The 19,804-nt window shown below is 40.0% G+C and overlaps 1 protein-coding gene across 5 annotated transcripts; it reads right to left on the reverse strand.

Annotated features, from left to right (window-relative positions):
* Nucleotides 1-32: 32 nt before the first annotated feature.
* Nucleotides 33-19,579, reverse strand: INIP (INTS3 and NABP interacting protein). 5 transcript variants are annotated; one of them, XM_032419045.1, is made up of 6 exons: nucleotides 19,411-19,579; nucleotides 19,115-19,177; nucleotides 18,184-18,266; nucleotides 6,503-6,605; nucleotides 4,033-4,123; nucleotides 33-2,921 (listed from the first exon to the last, which is right to left on the reverse strand). In XM_032419045.1, the coding sequence occupies exons 3-6, from the start codon at nucleotides 18,206-18,208 to the stop codon at nucleotides 2,826-2,828; spliced, it is 315 nt and encodes a 104-aa protein (XP_032274936.1). In that variant the 5' UTR covers nucleotides 18,209-18,266; nucleotides 19,115-19,177; nucleotides 19,411-19,579; the 3' UTR covers nucleotides 33-2,825. The 5 variants fall into 5 exon arrangements, with proteins under 5 accessions (XP_032274936.1, XP_032274935.1, XP_032274934.1 ...); XM_032419044.1 differs by lacking the exon at nucleotides 19,115-19,177 and adding an exon at nucleotides 19,221-19,326; XM_032419043.1 differs by lacking the exon at nucleotides 19,115-19,177.
* Between the last annotated feature and the right edge of the window lie 225 nt (nucleotides 19,580-19,804).

Here is a 19,804-nt window from a genome sequence, read left to right on the forward strand (position 1 = left end):
CAACACAGGGCTCGATCTCACAACCCTGAGAGCATGACCTGAGCTGAAACCAAGAGTCGGACGCTTAACCAACTGAGCCACCCAGGTGCCCCATCATCTCTATTATTGAGCAATGGCTTTCACACCTTTTTTTTTGCCATGACTCAGAGTAAAAAAAAATAACAAATACCCTTTCCATCATGACCCAGAGGTCACATATACTCATTCATTCATTCCTTCAATAAGCAGGTACTGGTCTCCTTCTATATGCCAAATACTAGTCTAAGCAAAATACACTTATGAACAAAAAGGAAAGGAGGGAAGGAAACACAAACTATTGCCTCAAAGACCTTACATACTGGTACAACATACAACAAACAAAATAAGTAAAACACACAAACACACAGAAATGGAAGATTCATGAAACAAAACCTATTACAACATGCCATGCACTCTCATGTTTCCTATTTTTCAAAAAAAAAAAAAATGCTGGTCACACTCCATTAAACCATTAAGTTAGTTGGCTTCTCATTTCAGTAACAGGCTGAGCCTGCACTTCGAGAAATACTGGTCTAGACAATTTATAAAGTAGGCCGTGTGCTGTTCCTACTTTACAGGCAAGAGAGAGTGACATGCCGAGAGAGGTGAAATGAGTTACCCCCATTTCCCCCCCCCCCCAGCTTCACCTCAGGGCTTCTGACTAGTGTGCTGCTTTTCCCTTTGTCCTCTGCAGTCCTCCCAACGGCCTTAGTCCCTCCTTCTCCTTGATTGTGAGACCTTGACCTTTGCCTGAAGCAGCTCTTCCTGCCTTTCCAGGTGAAATCCTACCAATCCTCGCAGGCCTATCTAGACTGCGATGTGCTCTGGGGGCCTCTTCTGTGGCGGGCTGCACTCTGCCTTCCTTTACATTTCTGCTGTCCCACAACAGGCTCCTCTCCATGTGACCTCCTTCACAGCAGGTCTCATTTTTCTCACCTTCCCCCACCCTCCTCCATACTCCGGTGCTTTACAGAGTGCATATTCACAAACACATATGGAATTGACCTGAATTTGTAAGGGACTCACAGGAGAGGGGTGGGAGGAAGTGTTTCCTAGCCAGGACTGCAGGATTTAACAACTATTTAAAAGGAAAGATACCACTTTAGAAAAGATACTACGGAAAAAAGATCTCTTTACCTAGGTTATAAAAGTCACACATTAGGTAGAGGCTTCAATAGTATAAAAAGTATACAATCCAAATTGTTTATCTCCTTAGATCAGTAGATAGATTTAGAACCATGCCAGTTGGTCATGTGTTGCACAGAACTGACACTGTCAAAATAATTCAAGAAAATGAGGGCCACTGTAGAAGACCCAAGGAAGTGCTGGATGGACCTGGGGCAGGACAGGAGCCAGAGGCCCCTGGGGACCTCCTCAGCAGCAGGGAGTAAGGGCACCTTTATAACAGCTATAATAGCGACCGTTACGATGGGAATGGCTCTACCTCACCCAAATGCAGAAAATCAGTTCAAATTCTCAAGAGAAAGAATCTAAATGGCACAGCCAAGTCTAGAATTCTCCATTCCTGCTTTAATTAGTTTGGGTTAACCTAGGGCTGTGCAGCTGGTGCAAATATCTAGGGAAGGAAGGAAAGAGACTCTTTGAAAAAGGAGATGAACTTCAATTAAATATTGACCCAAACTGGAATTTTAAGTTTAAATTTCATCCTACCACCAGAGATGATGGGGACTCAAGGCTAATATGAGGTCAATTACAAGTAGTTATATAAAGTACTGTATCTGTGATATAGTATAAAATATAATTTCAATCCTATTAAAGGTTAAAAAAAAAAAACCCACGTAGAATTTAGCTAATTTTAGCTAAGTTTCAGGGACAAAGAAATCTATGAGTTTATATATCTATGATATAGATAGATATACAGATATAAAGAAAACTGAATTCCTTACCCAGGTTTTTCAGACTTTGTTTTGAATTAGAAATTCTAATGCTCTAGGACTGGGGTAAGGTAGGAGGGACTGCATGCTTAAATAAGCACCCCAAATTCTGTTCAAGATGTGTCATATTGAGAAACTTGCTTAACCTAACTCCTCAGAGTAATTAAAAAGGGACTCAACTTGCATATGTTTTTAATTAGATAAATAAAACGTGGGCACACTACATGTGTAGTAACACTAAATAATAAGAGCATGTACAAATTTTAAAATCACATTTCTTATCATTGTTTTTAATTGCATTTAGTCACATAATTTATAGTAGCATAGGTTTATAAAAGATGTTTAAGACTGGTAACTTAGTCTTAGATTTTCTTTGAAAATGGAGAATAAGGGAGTTGGTTATGAGTTAAAGAGTATTTCAGGATGACAAGTTGACTATAAACACAAAAGGTACACTGATAGCAATTCTACAAACAGCAAATATGAATGTAACTTATTTAAGCCTATTGGTTCACGTTTTTAAAAGCACCCTCATTTCTTTAAAGTTAAGTACTATAAATGGTTCATGAGAGTCTACTGTGGACAATGATATACTCAATCCACCTAGTTGGGGAGGTGGGGGTAGGGGTGAATTTATGTGACCATTCAATTCTGATTTGGGTTCAAAAAATCAAACTGTGTTCCAAAACAGTCACAAGTAGCATCATCAGTTCCTCAGATAATACAGCTCCCAAAACTCTCATCCTCCCGGAGACCCTCCTTTTCTGCTCTGATGTACACATGCCTTTCTTTTAAAGAAGCAATGAAAGTATAAAAGTTCACCAAAATTCTGAAAGTCACAGTTTGTAAAGCACTAAATGATAGTAGCTTTGGCATCTGATATTCCAGTCACTTTTGTTACAAATCTTTTCTTCATTCTGGGTCAAGGCGAGGTAAGACGGGAAGAATAAGATTCCCAAAAGCAGAGTCTTGAGTTATGAAGTATCCAGATGAGTGTGCATGTGCGTGCTAGGGAAGAGTTAAAAAAAGCAAAAGGCAATTAAGCTATTAGAAATCACAATTTTTCAACCAAGGCATTAAAATTACTTATCCTATCTGAGTGTTTAAGACCAAATTTATTTTAAAAATCAGTTCTGCTGCTAATTTTGTTTAAATACACAGGAGATGGACAGTAATAAAGAATTTATATTAACAAGCTGCACCAGGCACTCATTTGTCAGACCCACTCTGTCCTCTGTGATTCTCTAAAGTCAATAATGAGTCAAAGACATGAATTACTTTGTTCCCTGGAGTGGGGAAACTTGCAACAAAGACCCCCAAAATCTGCCTTTGATCAACAAAGCAGGAGCTTGAGAAAGAAGGGCAGTAGTTGGGAAGGGAGTGGGGTGGGCAAGGGAGCTGATTACTGGTGATTAAGATCCCAACATTTTGTAGAGAATGTTGAAATGTAAGTAACAGAAAACCACCAGCGACCTCCCTCTGTCACTAGAGAAAGGAAGACTGTTTTTAGGTTGCCTTATGTGAGATGATCTTTTATGCCTCTTCCAATTCTGAGATTCAAAGGTTTAACAGCATAGGTAATGATGGCTTATTCAAGGTCTCTGGGAATGTCAGTTAAACAATCCAAGATCACTGTGATACTAAAACTGTTTATTACTATGAAGAACAGTATTTTTTAAACTGATGGATTATCATTTCCTGTGCAACAGGTATGCTGACTATTAAAAAGAGAATCCAAACAACAGTAAACCAGTAAGATTATCAAGGAGTGTAACAGCATGACAAATTTGAAAAAATATATGTATGTACTATTAAACTAGCCGGTTCAGCTTTTAAGATCATTCTGTCCATCCAAATATCCTTGTACGCAAGCAATCCCTTGCCAAGGACAGTCCCGACTCAATGATGACCGTGTCAAACCATAAAGGATACTTTCATTACTGCTGTATGGGTCCTTCAAATCCTCTAGGCATGATGACTGAACATCAGAAAACCATTGCAGTTATGTGTGGAACGTTTTTATTGATACTGCTCCACTGAAATACAAACTAGGAACTGTGCTGGCCTCCAAGACCCGGGAACTCTCCAGAGACCCGAGTGTCACTTCTACTTTGCTCACCTGCAAAGCCGCCTTTTGTTGGGCTGCAATATGCTGCTGCTCAGCATGATCCCGGAAGTCCTTATTAAGAGAGGGTCTCGAGAGTGCAATGCTAAAATGGGAATCTTAGTTATTTGGCTGTTTAAGGTAGAAGAAACTTCCTTACTTCTGAATCGCATTTTTCATTATATATTCTTTATAGGGATTAAAAAAGAAAAAAAAAAGGCCTCCCAGAATAAGTCTTTTTTTCCTTCTCCCACGGTTTATATTAATTTATATGAAGAAAGCTTATGTTATTTTACTGGGGCTTCAAATTACCTCTATTTTTTATTATTTTTTGGATGATCTATGGTCCCCTACTTTCAAACTGATTTGAGGTACTCCAGTCTATCATAATGTTACATTTATGATGAAAACAGAAGCACTGAATGTTTCAAGCAAGAAGTACAGCGTGCGGAAAGCCCCGGGATAAAGACCTTGGCATGTCTGAAGAAATTAGGAGCTTGATAGGACTGGAGGTCAGGGTTGGAAAGGGGTGAAGTGGGTTGGCAGAAAATGACAGGGGGGGAGAGAAAGGCAGGTACCCTGTGAAATAAATTAAGAAATGTAGATCTTATCCTCACAGTAAAGAGAGATTCCCAGAGAGTTTAATACAGCAGAGGAGTGACATGATCACAAGTACCACATGAGGGCTCAGAAAGACCACGCTAGGCAGACTGTGCTGGTCACCTCCTTGACAACTGTTTATCTCCCTATTTCCTTGCTAATGGAATCCAAACTTCATTCAAGTATTGGTGGTACCATGCTTCAGGGCTGGCCAGGCTCATCCCTCAGGGGATGAACTCTGATCGGTTTAAGACAATGCCATTCCCATTCCCTTTGTTGGTTTCTAGTTTAAGCAAGAGAAAGATACACAATTCTGGGCAGCTAGGCTTGACGGGCAGTCTGCTGGGAGGCTTCTGAGAACATTCTCCGCACTCTTACAAGAGAAACGTAGGACAGGAACCTTTCTGGCTTTGGCCTCTATAGCTGGCTCAGTGTGGGGTGAGGCTGAGACTATGGCAGTCCTATCTGGAACATTAGGGAGCTGCTGGCCCACAGAGAAAGGCAGAAAGGAAGGCTGGAGGGAGGCCGGAGCACGGCTCACCCCACTGGCCACTACATGAAGCCACTCCGGAACCACCGGCTCTTCACACTCCTGGGAAACATACATCCTAGCGTGTATGCCAATTTTCTTGGTTTTCTGTTACTTCCAGACTAAAACATCCTAACCGACACAACTGATAAATATATTCAGGAGGACTGAAGACTACAGGAAATTCAGTGAGGAAGCAGCTATCGAAATGGGAGTGGCCAGGACGAGGGTGGCATCAGTAGCCATGAAGAAAAATAGGCAGATCGGAGACATGTTTCAAAGCATACACATAAGAGGATGGCATCTGCTTGGAGACGGACATGAAAGGAAATAATAGATGAAGTCCACACTTCTGACTGAGGACTAGTAGATCGGTGCCATTCGCCAAGACAAGGAACCCAAGGATAGTAAGTGGTGAGTGAGAGCACGGGAAGAGAAGAGGAGTTCAGCTTGGGACACACTAAGTTTGAAATGCCTAAGGGACATCAGGATGGAGCTACCCAAGAGGTAATTTGGGACTTGGGAGAAAAGACGAGATAAAACTTATCGGCACATAAATAACAGGCTGTGGAAGTGGAGGCAACTGCCCATTGAAAAGCTGTGTGAGGACAGGAAACTGGCTGTAGGACCGGACTCTGAAGGGCACGGACATTCACGACACAGGCAGCGGAGACGCGTCTGCAAAAGAAACCAAGACCGTGTGGCACAGAGCCGGTGGAAGCCAAGGAAAGAGAGTATTTCACGAAGGACAGAGTGATCAGTGGTGTCAAACAACACTAAAACGTCTAATAAGAGAAGGCCCTCGGCCCACCCGATTTAGCTACCACCATGAGGCTGCAGGTGACCGAGGCAAGCACCTATTCTTAGGAAGGGGAGAGTGGCTCTCAAGTGAGATTGGAGTGCGCTGAGGAGTCAGTGAGTGAGAAAGTGAAGGTGAGGACAGACAGCACTTTCAGGAGGTCTGGCTGAAAGAGGGGGCAAGGCCAGGGCGGTGGCTAAATGCGATGGAAGAAGGCAGAAACTGAACACAATAAAGATGAAGCCACCTCCATTTTACCTGCTTTGCAGAATGCTTAAAAAGGGGGACGCTGACAATAATTTCAGCAACAAACAAAAACCACACAAAACCCTTTTCTTTTTTTAAAAGTAGGCTCTGGGGACCATTAAATATTCTAATTAGAATTAGAATATTTAAGATCTAATCACTTCGTCTAATTTTTTTCAAATCTAACTTAAAGAAACAAAACATGTAAATTGCAGTGTTACAGAGACAAACGTCTGCCAACCAACTTGAGGTATTTTGTCCAAGATCTTTTTTATATCACTGAATATGAAAACCACATTATTCTTCAATACCTCGCTCCAGGATGATTAGTTGAAGACTGGTTCTGCATTAGTAATTTTCTTTTCTCTTTGTCCAGTTCTGCCAAGATTGCAACCCTGTTTTTGTTTTGAAAACCTAAAAAAGGGGGTGGGGGGAAGAGAGACAGAGAGAGAGAAAAATAAAAACATTTTAGAGCTATTTTTATAGACCCAGGCCATCTAAAAACCCAGCAAGCAAATTCTATTCTCTAACAAGATAACGAACCCACTAGTGAATAGTTCCCCTAGATGGTTACACCGTTTTCCTACCGCTTCCCAGTGACTTTACCAGCACAGCCCATGGATGGATGCAAAGCAGAATACTGACTGAGGATTTTGAAGACTTAGTTTTAAAGAACTGTAATCACCAAGGTTTTCAGGAGGAAAACAGCAACAGACATGCTCAGATCCAAACAATATTTTTTTTTCGTTGTCAACTGCTTTCATTCAGAAGTGACACAGGCTTTCAAGGAACAAGTCAAAGAACTGCAACGGACTACACAGCAATTCTGAGAAAGAAATGGAGCATAACAGATGGGGCACAAAAATAAGTGTCCTTCATCAACTACTTAATACTGGGCCTGATTTTGATCTTCAAATTTTATAAGATCTAGAGCAGAGGATGCAAAGTCCTGGCCCAGAAGCAGCAACCCAACTAGGTTTTATAATCTGAATTAGGGGCACCTGGATGGCTCAGTTGGTTAAGAATCCTTTTGATTTCGGCTCAGGTCATGATCTCAGGGTCATGAGATCGAGCCTCACATTTTCAACATCACACTCAGTGGGGAGTCTGCTTGAGATTCTCTCCCTCTGGCCCCCCCTCCCCATGCTCTCTCTGAAATTAATTAATTAAAATCTGAGTTAAATGCCAACATGTAAACACTGAGAGAATGTAAACAAAATCCTCAGATTTCTTGCTTCTCTTGAAACATCTCAAGCACTGGCAACAAGGGATATGGATATCCCCATGGTAAAAATTAACTAGAATGAAGAAATAATCATCACTGTTTCATCACATTAAAAAGACACTGGGCACTCTCTAGCTTATTACAGTCCTTATCAGACTTGTTTATATGCCTGTGGGCATTTGAGTTTGATCCCTAATTTAAAAAAAAACAAATGGAAAGATAAAAGGCTAGAAAACAAAGCCCAAAGTGAGTTCTCTGTAAAGTGAAGAATGCTTTCCAAGGGAAAGTAGCACTCTCCCATTTGTATATATGAAGATGCATATATAAAAAGCAAGTTACACCATTAGGTGTATTTCTAACTATAGGACAAGGCTTTTTTCCACTTCTCAGAAGAGGCTAATGCATCCTTAGAAGATAATTATGTAGTTCCATCTTTGTAGGAATTTAGAGATACTGTAGATATAAAATCTGATAGTGGGGGCGCCTGGGTGGCTCAGTCGGTTAAGCGTCTGCCTTCAGCTCAGGTCATGATCTCAGGGTCCTGGGATCGAGCCCCACATCAGGCTCCCTGCTTGGCGGGAAGCCTGCTTCTCCCTCTCCCACTCCCCAGCTTGTGTTCCCTCTCTCGCTGTGTCTCTCTCTGTCAAATAAATAAATAAATTCTTTAAAAAAAAAAAAAAAAAAATCTGATAGTGGTGGGACACCTGGGTGGCTCAGTCAGTTAAGCGTCTGCCTTCAGCTCAGGTCATGATCCCAGGGTCCTGGGATGGAGTCCCGCATCGGGCTCCTTGCTCGTGGGGAGTCTGCTTCTCCCTTTGCCTGCCACTCCTCATGCTTGTGTGCTCTGTCTCTCTCTCTCTGACAAATAAATAAATAAAATCTTTAAAAAAAAATCAATAGTGTCTAAATTATGTGATGAGCAAAATAAATAACCACACTCAAAAGTACTGGTGTGCTGTTTATGGAAATATCCATTTCTCTCAAGATTAATTTGTTCACAAATAATATTTTAGGGTCACTATCAGTAAAGAAATTGTATATACATAGAAACTGTATGTACAAAGCATTAAAAAGACTATATGAAGATAATTTGATCAATAATGTTCAGATAAATACAAGCACAACTGAGCTTTTCAATGTTCTTCAATGTGTTTAAGCTTACCTATATTATTTTAAATGTCTGTCCTCTGTGAAAAGGAACCAGAGTTCTAGGAAGAGTACTAGTTGCATGTCTTAGGGCAAGAAAAAAAAAATCAAGATGTGCCTGGAACATCTTGTTGTCAGAAAGCAAGAAGTTTTTTTTCTCTTAAACATCCAGGGTAGTGCTGAAAGAACAAAGAAGCCAGGCGCCTGGGTGGCTCAGTCGGTTAAGCGTCTGCTTTTGGCTCAGGTCATGATCTCGGGGTCCTGGGATCAAGCCCCATATTGGGCTCCCTGCTTAGTGGGGAGTCTGCTTCTCCCTCTCCCTCTGCCCCTCCCCCCCATTTATGCTCTCTCTCTCTCTCACTATCAAATAAATAAATAAAATACTTAAAAAAAAAAGAATAAAGAAGTGCATTTGAGGTTAGCCAGGTTGTCACAATTGGAACATTAAAAAGAGAATAATAACTATAGCTAAATGGAACAAATTAAATCTATGATAAGCCATGACTCCATAATAAGATACAAAAGGGAAAGTTAAAATACATAAAAATATAGTTGTAAAGAAGGGTGAAAATAATTATTATAATTAATAATTAGGTCAGTTGTAATAATCACAGTTAATAATTAGGTTAGTGTTAACATTTAGGGATTTGTTTCTCCTATTAAGTATATGTCTGTTTATAAAGTATAGCTGCATACTTTTTTGTTTAGGTACACGGAGGAAGGGGTAGATACAGGGAACTGGGGCTAAGCCAAATAGTTCCAGAAAAAGCATGTTTGGGACCAAGAACAAGAGAGGTGGATTCAGCACAGGTTCTCTAGCTCTCTCTCTCTCTCACACACACACACCATTTAACAGGAGCCCCAGTGGTGATGAGCACCCATGTCACACAAGGACCAAGCAGAAACTGTGAGTTCTAACTGGATGAGTTAGTGAAATTCCTAAAGAGAGCTAACTTTTAAGACCTAATGATCCCTGACCTCTTGGGAGATGAAATGCATTAAATCCTGGCAGTAAAGCTACCAGAAAAGGGCAATTCATAACGAAAACAGAACACGGAAGTATTTCATTTAGGGACTAACTCCAGGCTGCAAGAAATTAAAAATCTATGAGACAAGCGTGAGCTTAAAAAATCCCATTAACTCACAGGTAAAGTTTAATGATAGAAGGGACCCAGTACACAACAACACAGCTTTTAAATTATCTTTAAAGGCATAACCAAATCTTGCGGTTTGGCTGAGAATCAAACTTATCAAAAAACACTAAATCTTGACTTACCTGAAATTTTGTTTTGTTTTGGTAGTGGTAAGATTACTGTAACCCTAGGAAGGTATAGAAAGATTACTATAATCCTGGGAAAGTACAGAAATAAGAATCTGGGAAGATTATTATATCCCCAGGAAGAAATAAAAAAAACAAGTACAGAAAGAGTAAGTTAATTAATTAAACCCATGGATTAATATTTTAAAATAGATTTAAGTGTATTAAGTTTTGCAATCATTACAAAGTGAAGTATTACATAGTCATATTATTTATAATTCTAATTTAAACTATTATAGAGAATTTAACAAAATAAGTTTATAATCAATTCTAAATGTTTAAAATTTTTTATTTTAGAAGTTACTTTATTAGATGAGTGTAGGCTTAATACACCATTAATTAAATTATGAGCAATGATGAGTATTTTTCTCCATGCAGAGATCCCCTTGGACTTTAAAGAACTCATTAAAGTATTTAAACAAGGGGTCACCAGAGTGGGCTAGCCCATAGCCTTCCCTCCCTAGTAAAGATGGGATGATGCCTATCTCTGTATCTCATTTAGTGCCCCATACTCCCACCCAGAACTCCGAGTTTTATCCTTATAACCCCTCCCTCTTACTACCCACAGCTAACCAATCACCGAGTCCAGTGAATTTTATGTCCCAAATGTCTGCTAAAATAACCTCCCTTCTCAACTCCTTTTCCACAGTATAACCAAGCAAAATTATCTTTTGCATAATATTCTAGATATTAATGTGTATCTGCAGGCAGCTGAGAGCCACAAAAGCTACTTTCCAGAGAAAGGGTATGGTCAGATCTTTTAGGCTTTTATTTTCTGATCTTGTCTAATGTTCCTGAAACCTAAGCTTCCTTCTTGATTTTTTAAAAAATAATACAGTATTATTTTACATGTCTATTTTGCACAAAACATTTACATTATAAAAGTATATAAAAGTCAACAGATAGCACTTAGGAGATAATAATAGCTTATTTCAAATTTGAAACTTAAGGCACAAACTAGGTAATCTATCTGGTTATATGAAGTACAATGTTCTATAGTAAGATTCTCCCACCTTCAGGGTTTATACAAACGAACTCTAACTAGGACATCAATATATAACATTTAACTGTTTTATTACACTCACTACGCGAGTTTTTTTTTTTAAACATTTACCTATCTCTTGCCATAATTTAACATTTGATTTTTACATTCTTTTACACATATCATAGTTACATGTAACTTTTACATTCTCAGAAGCATGAGAGTGTTAAAGATATATCTCATGTATAGTACTTAATATTCCTTTATAATTAACCTTTTTCCTAATAAAATTATCTTAGAATAAGGCAGCACACTCTAAACTACTTCTACTTTTAGAACTATAACCCTATCTCCATTCACAATCATATATATTTTCATTTCTACATCCATTCATAGAAACATATAACTCCCACACATTTTTTTTTGTCACTAAAAACATTCCCAAGGAACTGGCATCACATCAAATTGCATTTAAAACCTAACAGCTGATAATCACTTTACATGAATAGCTCTATCACACTTAAATAAGCACTAACTGGAATTCTTTTTATTGGAAAAAAAATCTAAAGCTAAAGAATGAAAATTACTCTAAAATATTACTCAAATCCTTTCAAGTGGTTATCCTACAGGCTATATATTCTTTACAACTATACATTAAATCAACATATCATACTTAAGGTACCTGTTCAGTATTAAAGGAAAGTCACTGTGGCACCATTAGTTTAACATGTTTTAAGTTATTTACTGAATCAACATATATTTATTGTGTATTCATCATATACAGGCACTAGAGAGGTTCTAAGGATACAATGATGAGCCAAAGCTGGACATGATTCTAGCTCTCATGGTTCTCAAACAGTCCAGTGAGGATAGAGATGATCAAATAATTACAGCAATGAATGTATACTTAGAATCTAAGATGAGTAGTCTGAAATAAAGAAAGAAAATTCTATAAGCATTTATAACAATCCATTACTGTGGGAATCAATGTTGAATAAACTTGACCTAGGCTGGGAATAGGGGGAGCAGTGAAGGCTTCCAGAGAAAGTAATGCCTGAACTGAAATCTAAAGGACAAATAAGCTCATTAGGGGTCGGGGGAAAATAACACTTTCCCCTGTAACAAGAGCACTGTAGCTGCAGTGTTGAGAACAGACTAGACAAGAAGAAACAGGAGACTATGACAGTAGAACAAGCTAGAGATGGCAAAAGTTGTTACGGGCCAGGGAAATGGAAAGATAGGAACATATCCAAGAGCTATTTAGGAAGTTAAATCAACAGGACACTGACAGAGTAAAGATTAAGTAAGGAATGACAAAGAAGGTGTCATGGATGGCTCCTAGATTTTGGGCTCATATAATTAAATGGTGAATTATTTCTATTGTTCTATTGCTGCTGTAACAAATTACTACAAACTTAGTCTCTTAAAACAACACAAATCTATCATCTTACAATTCTGTAGTTCAGTGGTCTTACTGGGCTAAAATCAAGGGCTGCATTTCTTCCTGGAGCCTCTGGTGAACAATCTGTTTCCTTGCCTTTTCCAGTTTCTAGAAGCTGCCTGAGTTCCTTGGATCATGGTACCCTTTCCCTGCCTTCAAAACCAGCAACACTGTATCTCTCTGACCCTTCTTCTATCATCATTTCTCTCTCTGACCATAGCTACGGAAAAAATGTGCTACTTTTCAGGACTCACTAGATTAAAATGGGCCCACCTGGATAATCCAGGATAATCTTCCCATCTCAAGGCCCTTAACCTTAATCACATGTGCAAAGTTCTTTTTGCCAGAGAAGGTAACATAGTCACAGGTTCTGGGGATTATGAGGTGGGCATCTTTGGTGGTGGGTGTGGGGAGGGGATCATTTTGCCTACCACATTCCCCAATGATATATGTATTCAGTGGTTAAAGCTTAAACCTCATCCAGAGGAGACTGCTTGATGTCTAAGTCTTAGCAGAATAAAAGCATATAACATTATTAAGTTAACGTGAGTTGATTAGTACCAATTAGTTTTTTCGGTATCTAGTTAATGGCAAACACTTCTTGTATCTGGAGAGATTGAAAAATTATTCAACTCAGGGCACCTAGGTGGCTCAGTCGGTTAAGCATCTGCCTTTGGCTCAGGTCATGATCTCAGGGTCCTGGGATCAAGCCCCGCGTACTCCCTCTCCCTCTGCCCCTCTGCCCCTCTGCTCGTGCTCTCTCTCAAATAAATAAATAAATAAATAAAATCTTAGAAATTATTCAACTCTTAGCTACCTTTTGGACTTTACTGAAAATACATATCAAAGGAAAGGAATGAACCCTAATATCTGCTCAGGTGACCTCCCTGTTTTCAAGTTCTCTCTCCGTCAAGGACTTACTCCTTGTAATCTACTGCCACTTTCTCTACCCATTTGAGGTTTCCCTTCTTCAGGACTGGCTAAGAAGATGAGTTATCTTCTGCTTGAACCGACCTTTCCTCATCACTCATTTTTCCTCTTACAGATAAACTCCCAGGCCCATTTCATTGCAAGGATTTTCTGCTTAGTAACAGATGCAGAAGAGATACAAAGATTAAGAATAAGAAGTCTTTTGCCCCTATTCTAGAGCTCCCAATTTTTTTCTTAGAATTAGAATTTTCTTAATTAGAATGTTCTAATCCCTCGGCTAAAGTGCAGTATGGAAAAACAATGAACAGGGTACTGGGGTAGAGAAGCAATCTGACTTCTCATATCACTACTACCAGTTACTATTTAATATTGGGAAATTATCTCACTAGACAGGACCAGAAGAGACAACAGTAACAGCTTCGAAGGGTGGTTATAGGAGGTACAAAAAGTAGAAGACACCTAGCATGCAGCACGCCACATGGTAGTTGCTTAATACTCTTACTGTCATTCTCTAGCATTCTGCATTAGTTAGTTCACATCACTAGATTCTTCTCAGCCCTATTCTGCCAATTCACTTTCAGTGAATAGTGTTTCATTACAAAGAATACAACTGATCAGCATGCAGCTTTCTAGGTTACACTCGCATGACAGGCCTCCCAGGCCAGTCTGAATGGGCCTGGGAATCTCAAGCTCTCTCCTAACTATACACAAGATCTGAAGCTCCTTTACGACATATTCTGCCTCAACTCAGTTTAATTCCTATTTCAACCTGGGGCCTACAGATCATTCCTAGCACATCAAAAAAATACTGTATTCTGCCTTTGCAGCTAAAAATGAGACAAAAAGAAATCTAGCTTTAAAAACCTACCACAAATTGCATCCACACTCTCCTCTTTAAAAAAGTACAAACACAAGAATTTTAAATTATTTTTACACATCAGCGTAAATTTTAATTTACACTTAATTTACATGTTAATTGAGAGGTAGCATACCTTGCTTTTCTTCTGGACCATAGATAGTTTGGAGTAAGACTTGTATTTGGGCCTGAGGCCAAGCAAGACACCTCCCAAGAGCTATGCCACCCCACTCCTACAAAGCACCCTGAAATCACAGCTAAGAGCATCCAGAATGGCCCCCAAGTCAAAAGTTCCCACCACCTGATCTGCAGGGCTTATAGTTATTACTATAAACACTTTAAGATAACTAGAAAATAAAAGAATCAAAAAAAATAATTCACATTTCTTACTCAGTATTTCACTAGGTTTCTGTGTGTCTGAAATCAGGTGCCACCACACGATCATAGGACCTTGATATTTACGAATAATGAAAGATTCTTTTACATAGTCCGTTGGCCAAATTCCAATTTGAGAATCTGCCTCTACATATTAAAATTCTCAAAATGTTACTTATCAATCAGGTAGTTATTAAGAACCAACCAAATGTTCCATAATACAATGGATGGTAAGGAGGAGACTTCAGTGACTGTGTGCCAAGAGCTTATGAAATTTAGCAGTCCGGATTGCTAGCACAGTATGACAGACTGCTAGATCTGCTAGAGGGCTCAGCGAATACCACAGGATTCTGTCTCCTACACCAGAGACATTAACAAATGGCAATGTACAGATCAGGACTTTTTTTAAAGTCATGGTTCTTTCAGCAATCATTGTAAGATAATTATGGCACTTGGCATTCAATCTCTGTATTAAGTAGTTCCTATACATATAAAGAGTACAGAAATAATTTAATATAGAAAGTAAAATGCAATAGATCCAAATAGATGAGAATTTTAAAATTTTCACTGGGCGTCTATAGAGCATGATATGGACTCCCTCTGCTGGTGCCTAATACCAGCTCAGGACACCAACAAAATCACTGACAAAAGAACAACAGAGGCCAAAGGCTCATCTAAATTCACTTCTATTTAGATTAGAAGGATGTTTCACAGCAGACATGATTCTGGATCAATCAAACGCAACCCTAAAAATGATTGCGTTTTATTGCAAATGCTAAAAAAATACATAAATAACCAGCAAATTGTAAATCTCAATTATTGTGCTATTAGAACAGATAACTTAAAATTTATTTTCATCTGGACTGCATTGTGTGATTTTTAGCAGCATATTTTCCTTCCAAAATAGATGTCTCTCTGTTTTCATTTTGGTTCAAATTAAATTATTTTTCATCTGATAACCTGATGAAAAGAAAAGATCAAAGGTCAGAAGCGAATGTTGACCTGTGATTAATCCACAGAGCACACAAATCACACATGGTTATTTGAGAGAACAGAACGGTATGAGCTAGTTACACCTGTCAGCATAGCTAGCTGTTTACAATACTACACTTCCATAAAACTCATGCAACCTTTCGTGTGCCCTAAATGCAATTAATATACTAAAATAGATTTATATATAATGAAAACAGCAGACTTCCAACTTCCAGTAGTAGCAGAGTAGTTTGGTTAGACGGAACCCTGCCACAGTATAAGTATAAATTCTGGACAAAAGATTAAAAATTCATTATTTGAAGGCACTAGAGACTGACCAAAATCAGGCAGAAACTGCAACCAGAGATTCAGGAATTTGTGACCTTTTGTTCAATCCACAAACAGTTGGGACAGCCTCACCTTACTGGCTTTGAGTTATCAGAGGACAGTTCAGGCTTGCAGAGTAGCCAGAAAACGAGGGGAGAAACCCCAGAGGGAAAGGCAGGAGTAAAGCCCCAAACATGCCTATACAATCCACCCAATGTTTCTGCTTCCTGCCAGGGGGTCCAGCAATAAAGCAGCAGTTGGAAGCTGAAAAGACTGAGCAGAGATTTCAGCTACTGCCCAACAAAAGGAAGACAAGAGTTTGCAGTTTGAGTTGAGTTGAAGGCTTGCACTTGGTAGAACAAAAATCACATTTCAGAGCAATACAAAAGAATCCAGAGTCTCCACAATATATTAGTCATAATATCCAATCACGAAGTATAGCAAAAAAAAGGTGACCCGCACTCAAAAAAAAAAAAAAATGCAGTCAACAGAAACCAACTCCAAGATGACCCAGATGATGCAATTAGCAGTGACAAAGGACCTGTATCTAGACTCTAAAAAAAACTTAATGATAAAAATAAACCAATTTTTTAAAAAATGAGCAAAAGACTTAAATAAGTAAAAAAAGAAAAAAGATTTACAATGGCCAGTAGGTACAAAAAAAGAGCTCAACATTTGTCATCAGGGAAATGCAAGTTAATACAATGAGATGTCACTTTACCACTAAAATGGCTAAAATTAAGACGACCTATAACACTATATATAGAGCACCTAGAATTTTCACACGTTGCCAGAGGGAATGTAAATTGGTACAGCCAGTTTGGGAAAAGGTTTGGCAGCTTTTCAAAATGTTAACAATATACTCAGCTATGAATCCAAATATCTACAAAAAGACTTATAAACTAATATTCAAAGCAGCTGTATTGACAATGGCCAAAACTGAGACGACCCCAAAGCTCCTGAATGGGAGAATGAATTTTTAAAAAATGGTGGTAAATACATACACTAGAACACTACTCCACAAGAAACAGAAGGAGCTATGGATATATGGCACAACATGGGTGAAACTCACAGTGTAGTGAGTGAAAGAAGCTGGACACAAACAAGTACACACTCTATGATTACATTTATATGAGGTTTAAGTTAAGATAAAACCAAGGTAAAAAAAAATCAGAACAGAGTTAAGTAACAAAAAAATATGGGTCAAACAAGAGTTTAGAGCTGACAGGGAAAGGAAATAGAGGTTTGCTTCAAGTTTTGAAACAGGACATAACTTACAAAGGGGGATTTAATACTTTCTTGAGATTAAATTTTATTTCTTAAAGCTTACTTTTATTTTTATTTTTATTTTTTTTTAAAGATTTTATTTATTTATTTGACAGAGAGAGACACAGCGAGAGAGGGAACACAAGCAGGGGGAATGGGAGAGGGAGAAGCAGGCTTCCCGCCGAGCAGGGAGCCTGATGCGGGGCTCGATCCCAGGACCCTGGGATCATGACCTGAGCCGAAGGCAGACGCTTAACGACTGAGCCACCCAGGCGCCCCATCTTAAAGCTTACTTTTAAATAAAAACTTCTCTAGGATGTGTCTGACCTGATTTGCTTTAGAGAGCTTCTAAACAGAGGTAATGTGTATGAAAGTTTCTAGAGCAAATGAAGATAAAGGCATGGATATTGCCTGGTGACAATATAACCTCTTTAAAAGTGGTTCTGATTTCAAATAGAAGAGAACACAGATGTCAGAGGAGGGCCTAAGGTTTACAATGTGAATAATCTTTTTATTTTATTTTATTATTTTTAAGATTTTGTGAGAGTGAGAGCGCGCGCATGAGCGCGCACGAGCAGGGGGGAGGGGCAGAGGGAGAGGCAGGCTCTGAGCTGAGCAAAGAGCCTGATGTGGGACTCGATCCCAGGACCCTGGGATCATGACCTGAGCCGAAGGCAGATGCTTAACTGACTGAGCCACCTGAGGGGGTCCCCAATCTTTCTTTTTTTTTTAAGAATTTTATTTATTTGAGAGAGAGAGCAGAGCGAGAGAGAGAGAGAGAGCACGAGCAGGGTGGAGGGGCAGAAGAAAAGGGAGAAGCAGACTCCCCGATGAGCAGGGAACCTGATGCGGGGCTCAATCCTAGGACCCTGGGATCATGACCTGAGTCGAAGGCAGATGCTTAACCATCTGAGCCACCGACGCGCCCCTGGTTGTGAATAATCTTAACACAGGTTAAAACATAGCATTAATAGCTATTAAGAATGTTATATATCTGACACAATGTTGGACTTACTTCAAATACAGGGTTTTTACTTTGCTATTCATTTTTTATTCTGACTACAGTAACTGCCCTATCCTAACTTTTCTATTAAAACACGTTTATCAAAGGGGGAAAAAAGTTCCTAGTAATAACAAGTTCCAGCATGCATTACCTTGTCCTGAAGGGTTTGCTGCCATATCTTCCTATTCTGTTTCAACTATGCTCAGTGGCAACTGGTCAGCACTTTACAGTCACCTGTAAAAAATATGTGTACACATATATAAAATGCATCATACTTTAGTAACAAACTAAAAGCTGTCAGGAACAGCTAGCCTCCCTACAATGAAATGTTTTGTTTTTCCATCGCTTCAGAAATACACATCTGAAAAGCGCACAGACTTAAATCACAAATTTAAATTCTGCAAGCCCAAGTATTTAATTAGAACGTTAAGGTTAAATGTTTACTCTTGCAGCTGTTGATACCAACATTTAGCACTGCTGTCTTTAATATACACCATTACGTTGTATTTACCAAACACTACCAAATGTATCAACCAATTGATAGCATCAATACGATCACTGCTAGACAGAAAAAAAAAAAATCACTTCTCTATGTGCTTCTTGATTCACTTAAAAAATATATCCAGCAACTACTGTGTATACTGAAAGCGAAAAAGGAAAACACGCCTAGAATTTATCAAGTACATACTCTGCACCATACACTGCGTAAGATGCTTGAAATTCTTTTACTTATCACCGTTTTATAGATGGGGAGATCCGTGCCCAAGCCCATAAAGCTTGTAAGAATACTTGGAGCTGTTAGTTTCCAACTTTGTGGGTTTTGTATTAGGCCTTTGGGAGATCGCAAATGAGCCAAGACCCTACTCCTCCCTTCAAGGAACACACAGTTCCAGCGGGACAATATACTCTCATTCAAACAACCTTACTAAAAAGTTTAACAAACGCCTTTAAAAGGCGCAAACAGTGCTCCGGAAGCAGAGAGGAACTGATTCTATTGGCGTGATGAGGGATGCCTTTAGAGGAACCCGGGCAAAGTACAAGGGCTGGCAAACAGATTTTGGTTTTGAACAAAATATCCTTACGTGCTCCTGCGGCAGAAGCACAGGGCGAGCCAAGCCGGTTGGGACGAGAGGAAAGAGTGCCATCTAGTGAAGGGAAACATAAAGCAGGGATGAGACAGGGCGGCACCTGCGTCTCAAAGGGTCCTTGCTGGAGGGCGTGGAGGGCAGGCTGGGCGGCTGCGGCCGACAACATCCAGAGAAAGGGAAGTGAGGAAGCTGGGGAGGCCGCTACCCTATGGCAACAAAGACAGCAGCAGCAGATCAGCGCCGGGGCCACACACTTCCCTCCCCCGGCGCCGTCAGGCGGTCCTACTTACCAGGGCCAAGAAAGCGCCCAGGACCCTCCTCGCCTTCGGATCGCTCTCTCAAAGGGGGCGCGACCACTTAGAGACCTGCAAACAGAGCCCAACGTGCCGTTCTACAACCTTCCCGCCCCCGCTGCGCTTCCGCCTCCTGCCTGACGTACACCCGAAGGAGCGGAAGTCCCGCCTCCCGCCGGCGCCCAGCAGCCGCTGCCCGCCGCGATCCGTCTTTTAACTGCTGCCCGGGTGCAGAAGGCCACTTCCTTTCCGAAGAGTGGCAGCCGAAGAGGCTCATGGGAGATGCAGGCCGCGCTGTTGGGGGCGGGGCCCGAGTGGGCGGGGCCCAGGCGGGGCACGGAGACGCTTGCCGCTGGCTCGGCTGGGCAGGGGTGGGCCTGACACCAGCTGG

The sequence above is a fragment of the Phoca vitulina genome, unplaced genomic scaffold (assembly GCF_004348235.1).
Source record: "Phoca vitulina isolate PV1807 unplaced genomic scaffold, GSC_HSeal_1.0 scaffold21, whole genome shotgun sequence".
Classification (NCBI taxonomy): domain Eukaryota; kingdom Metazoa; phylum Chordata; class Mammalia; order Carnivora; family Phocidae; genus Phoca; species Phoca vitulina.

Excerpts from the sequence above, each read along its gene's own strand:
- INIP (XM_032419042.1), bottom strand. The coding sequence starts at position 6,955 with ATGAAAGCAGTTGACAACGAAAAAAAAATATTGTTTGGATCTGAGCAT. Across the intron at positions 4,124-6,502 it reads ACTAATCATCCTGGAGCGAG|CATTGCACTCTCGAGACCCT; the intron begins GTATTGAAGAAT and ends TTCCCATTTTAG. Across the intron at positions 2,922-4,032 it reads AACAAAAGGCGGCTTTGCAG|CACGCACATGCACACTCATC; the intron begins GTGAGCAAAGTA and ends ACTCTTCCCTAG.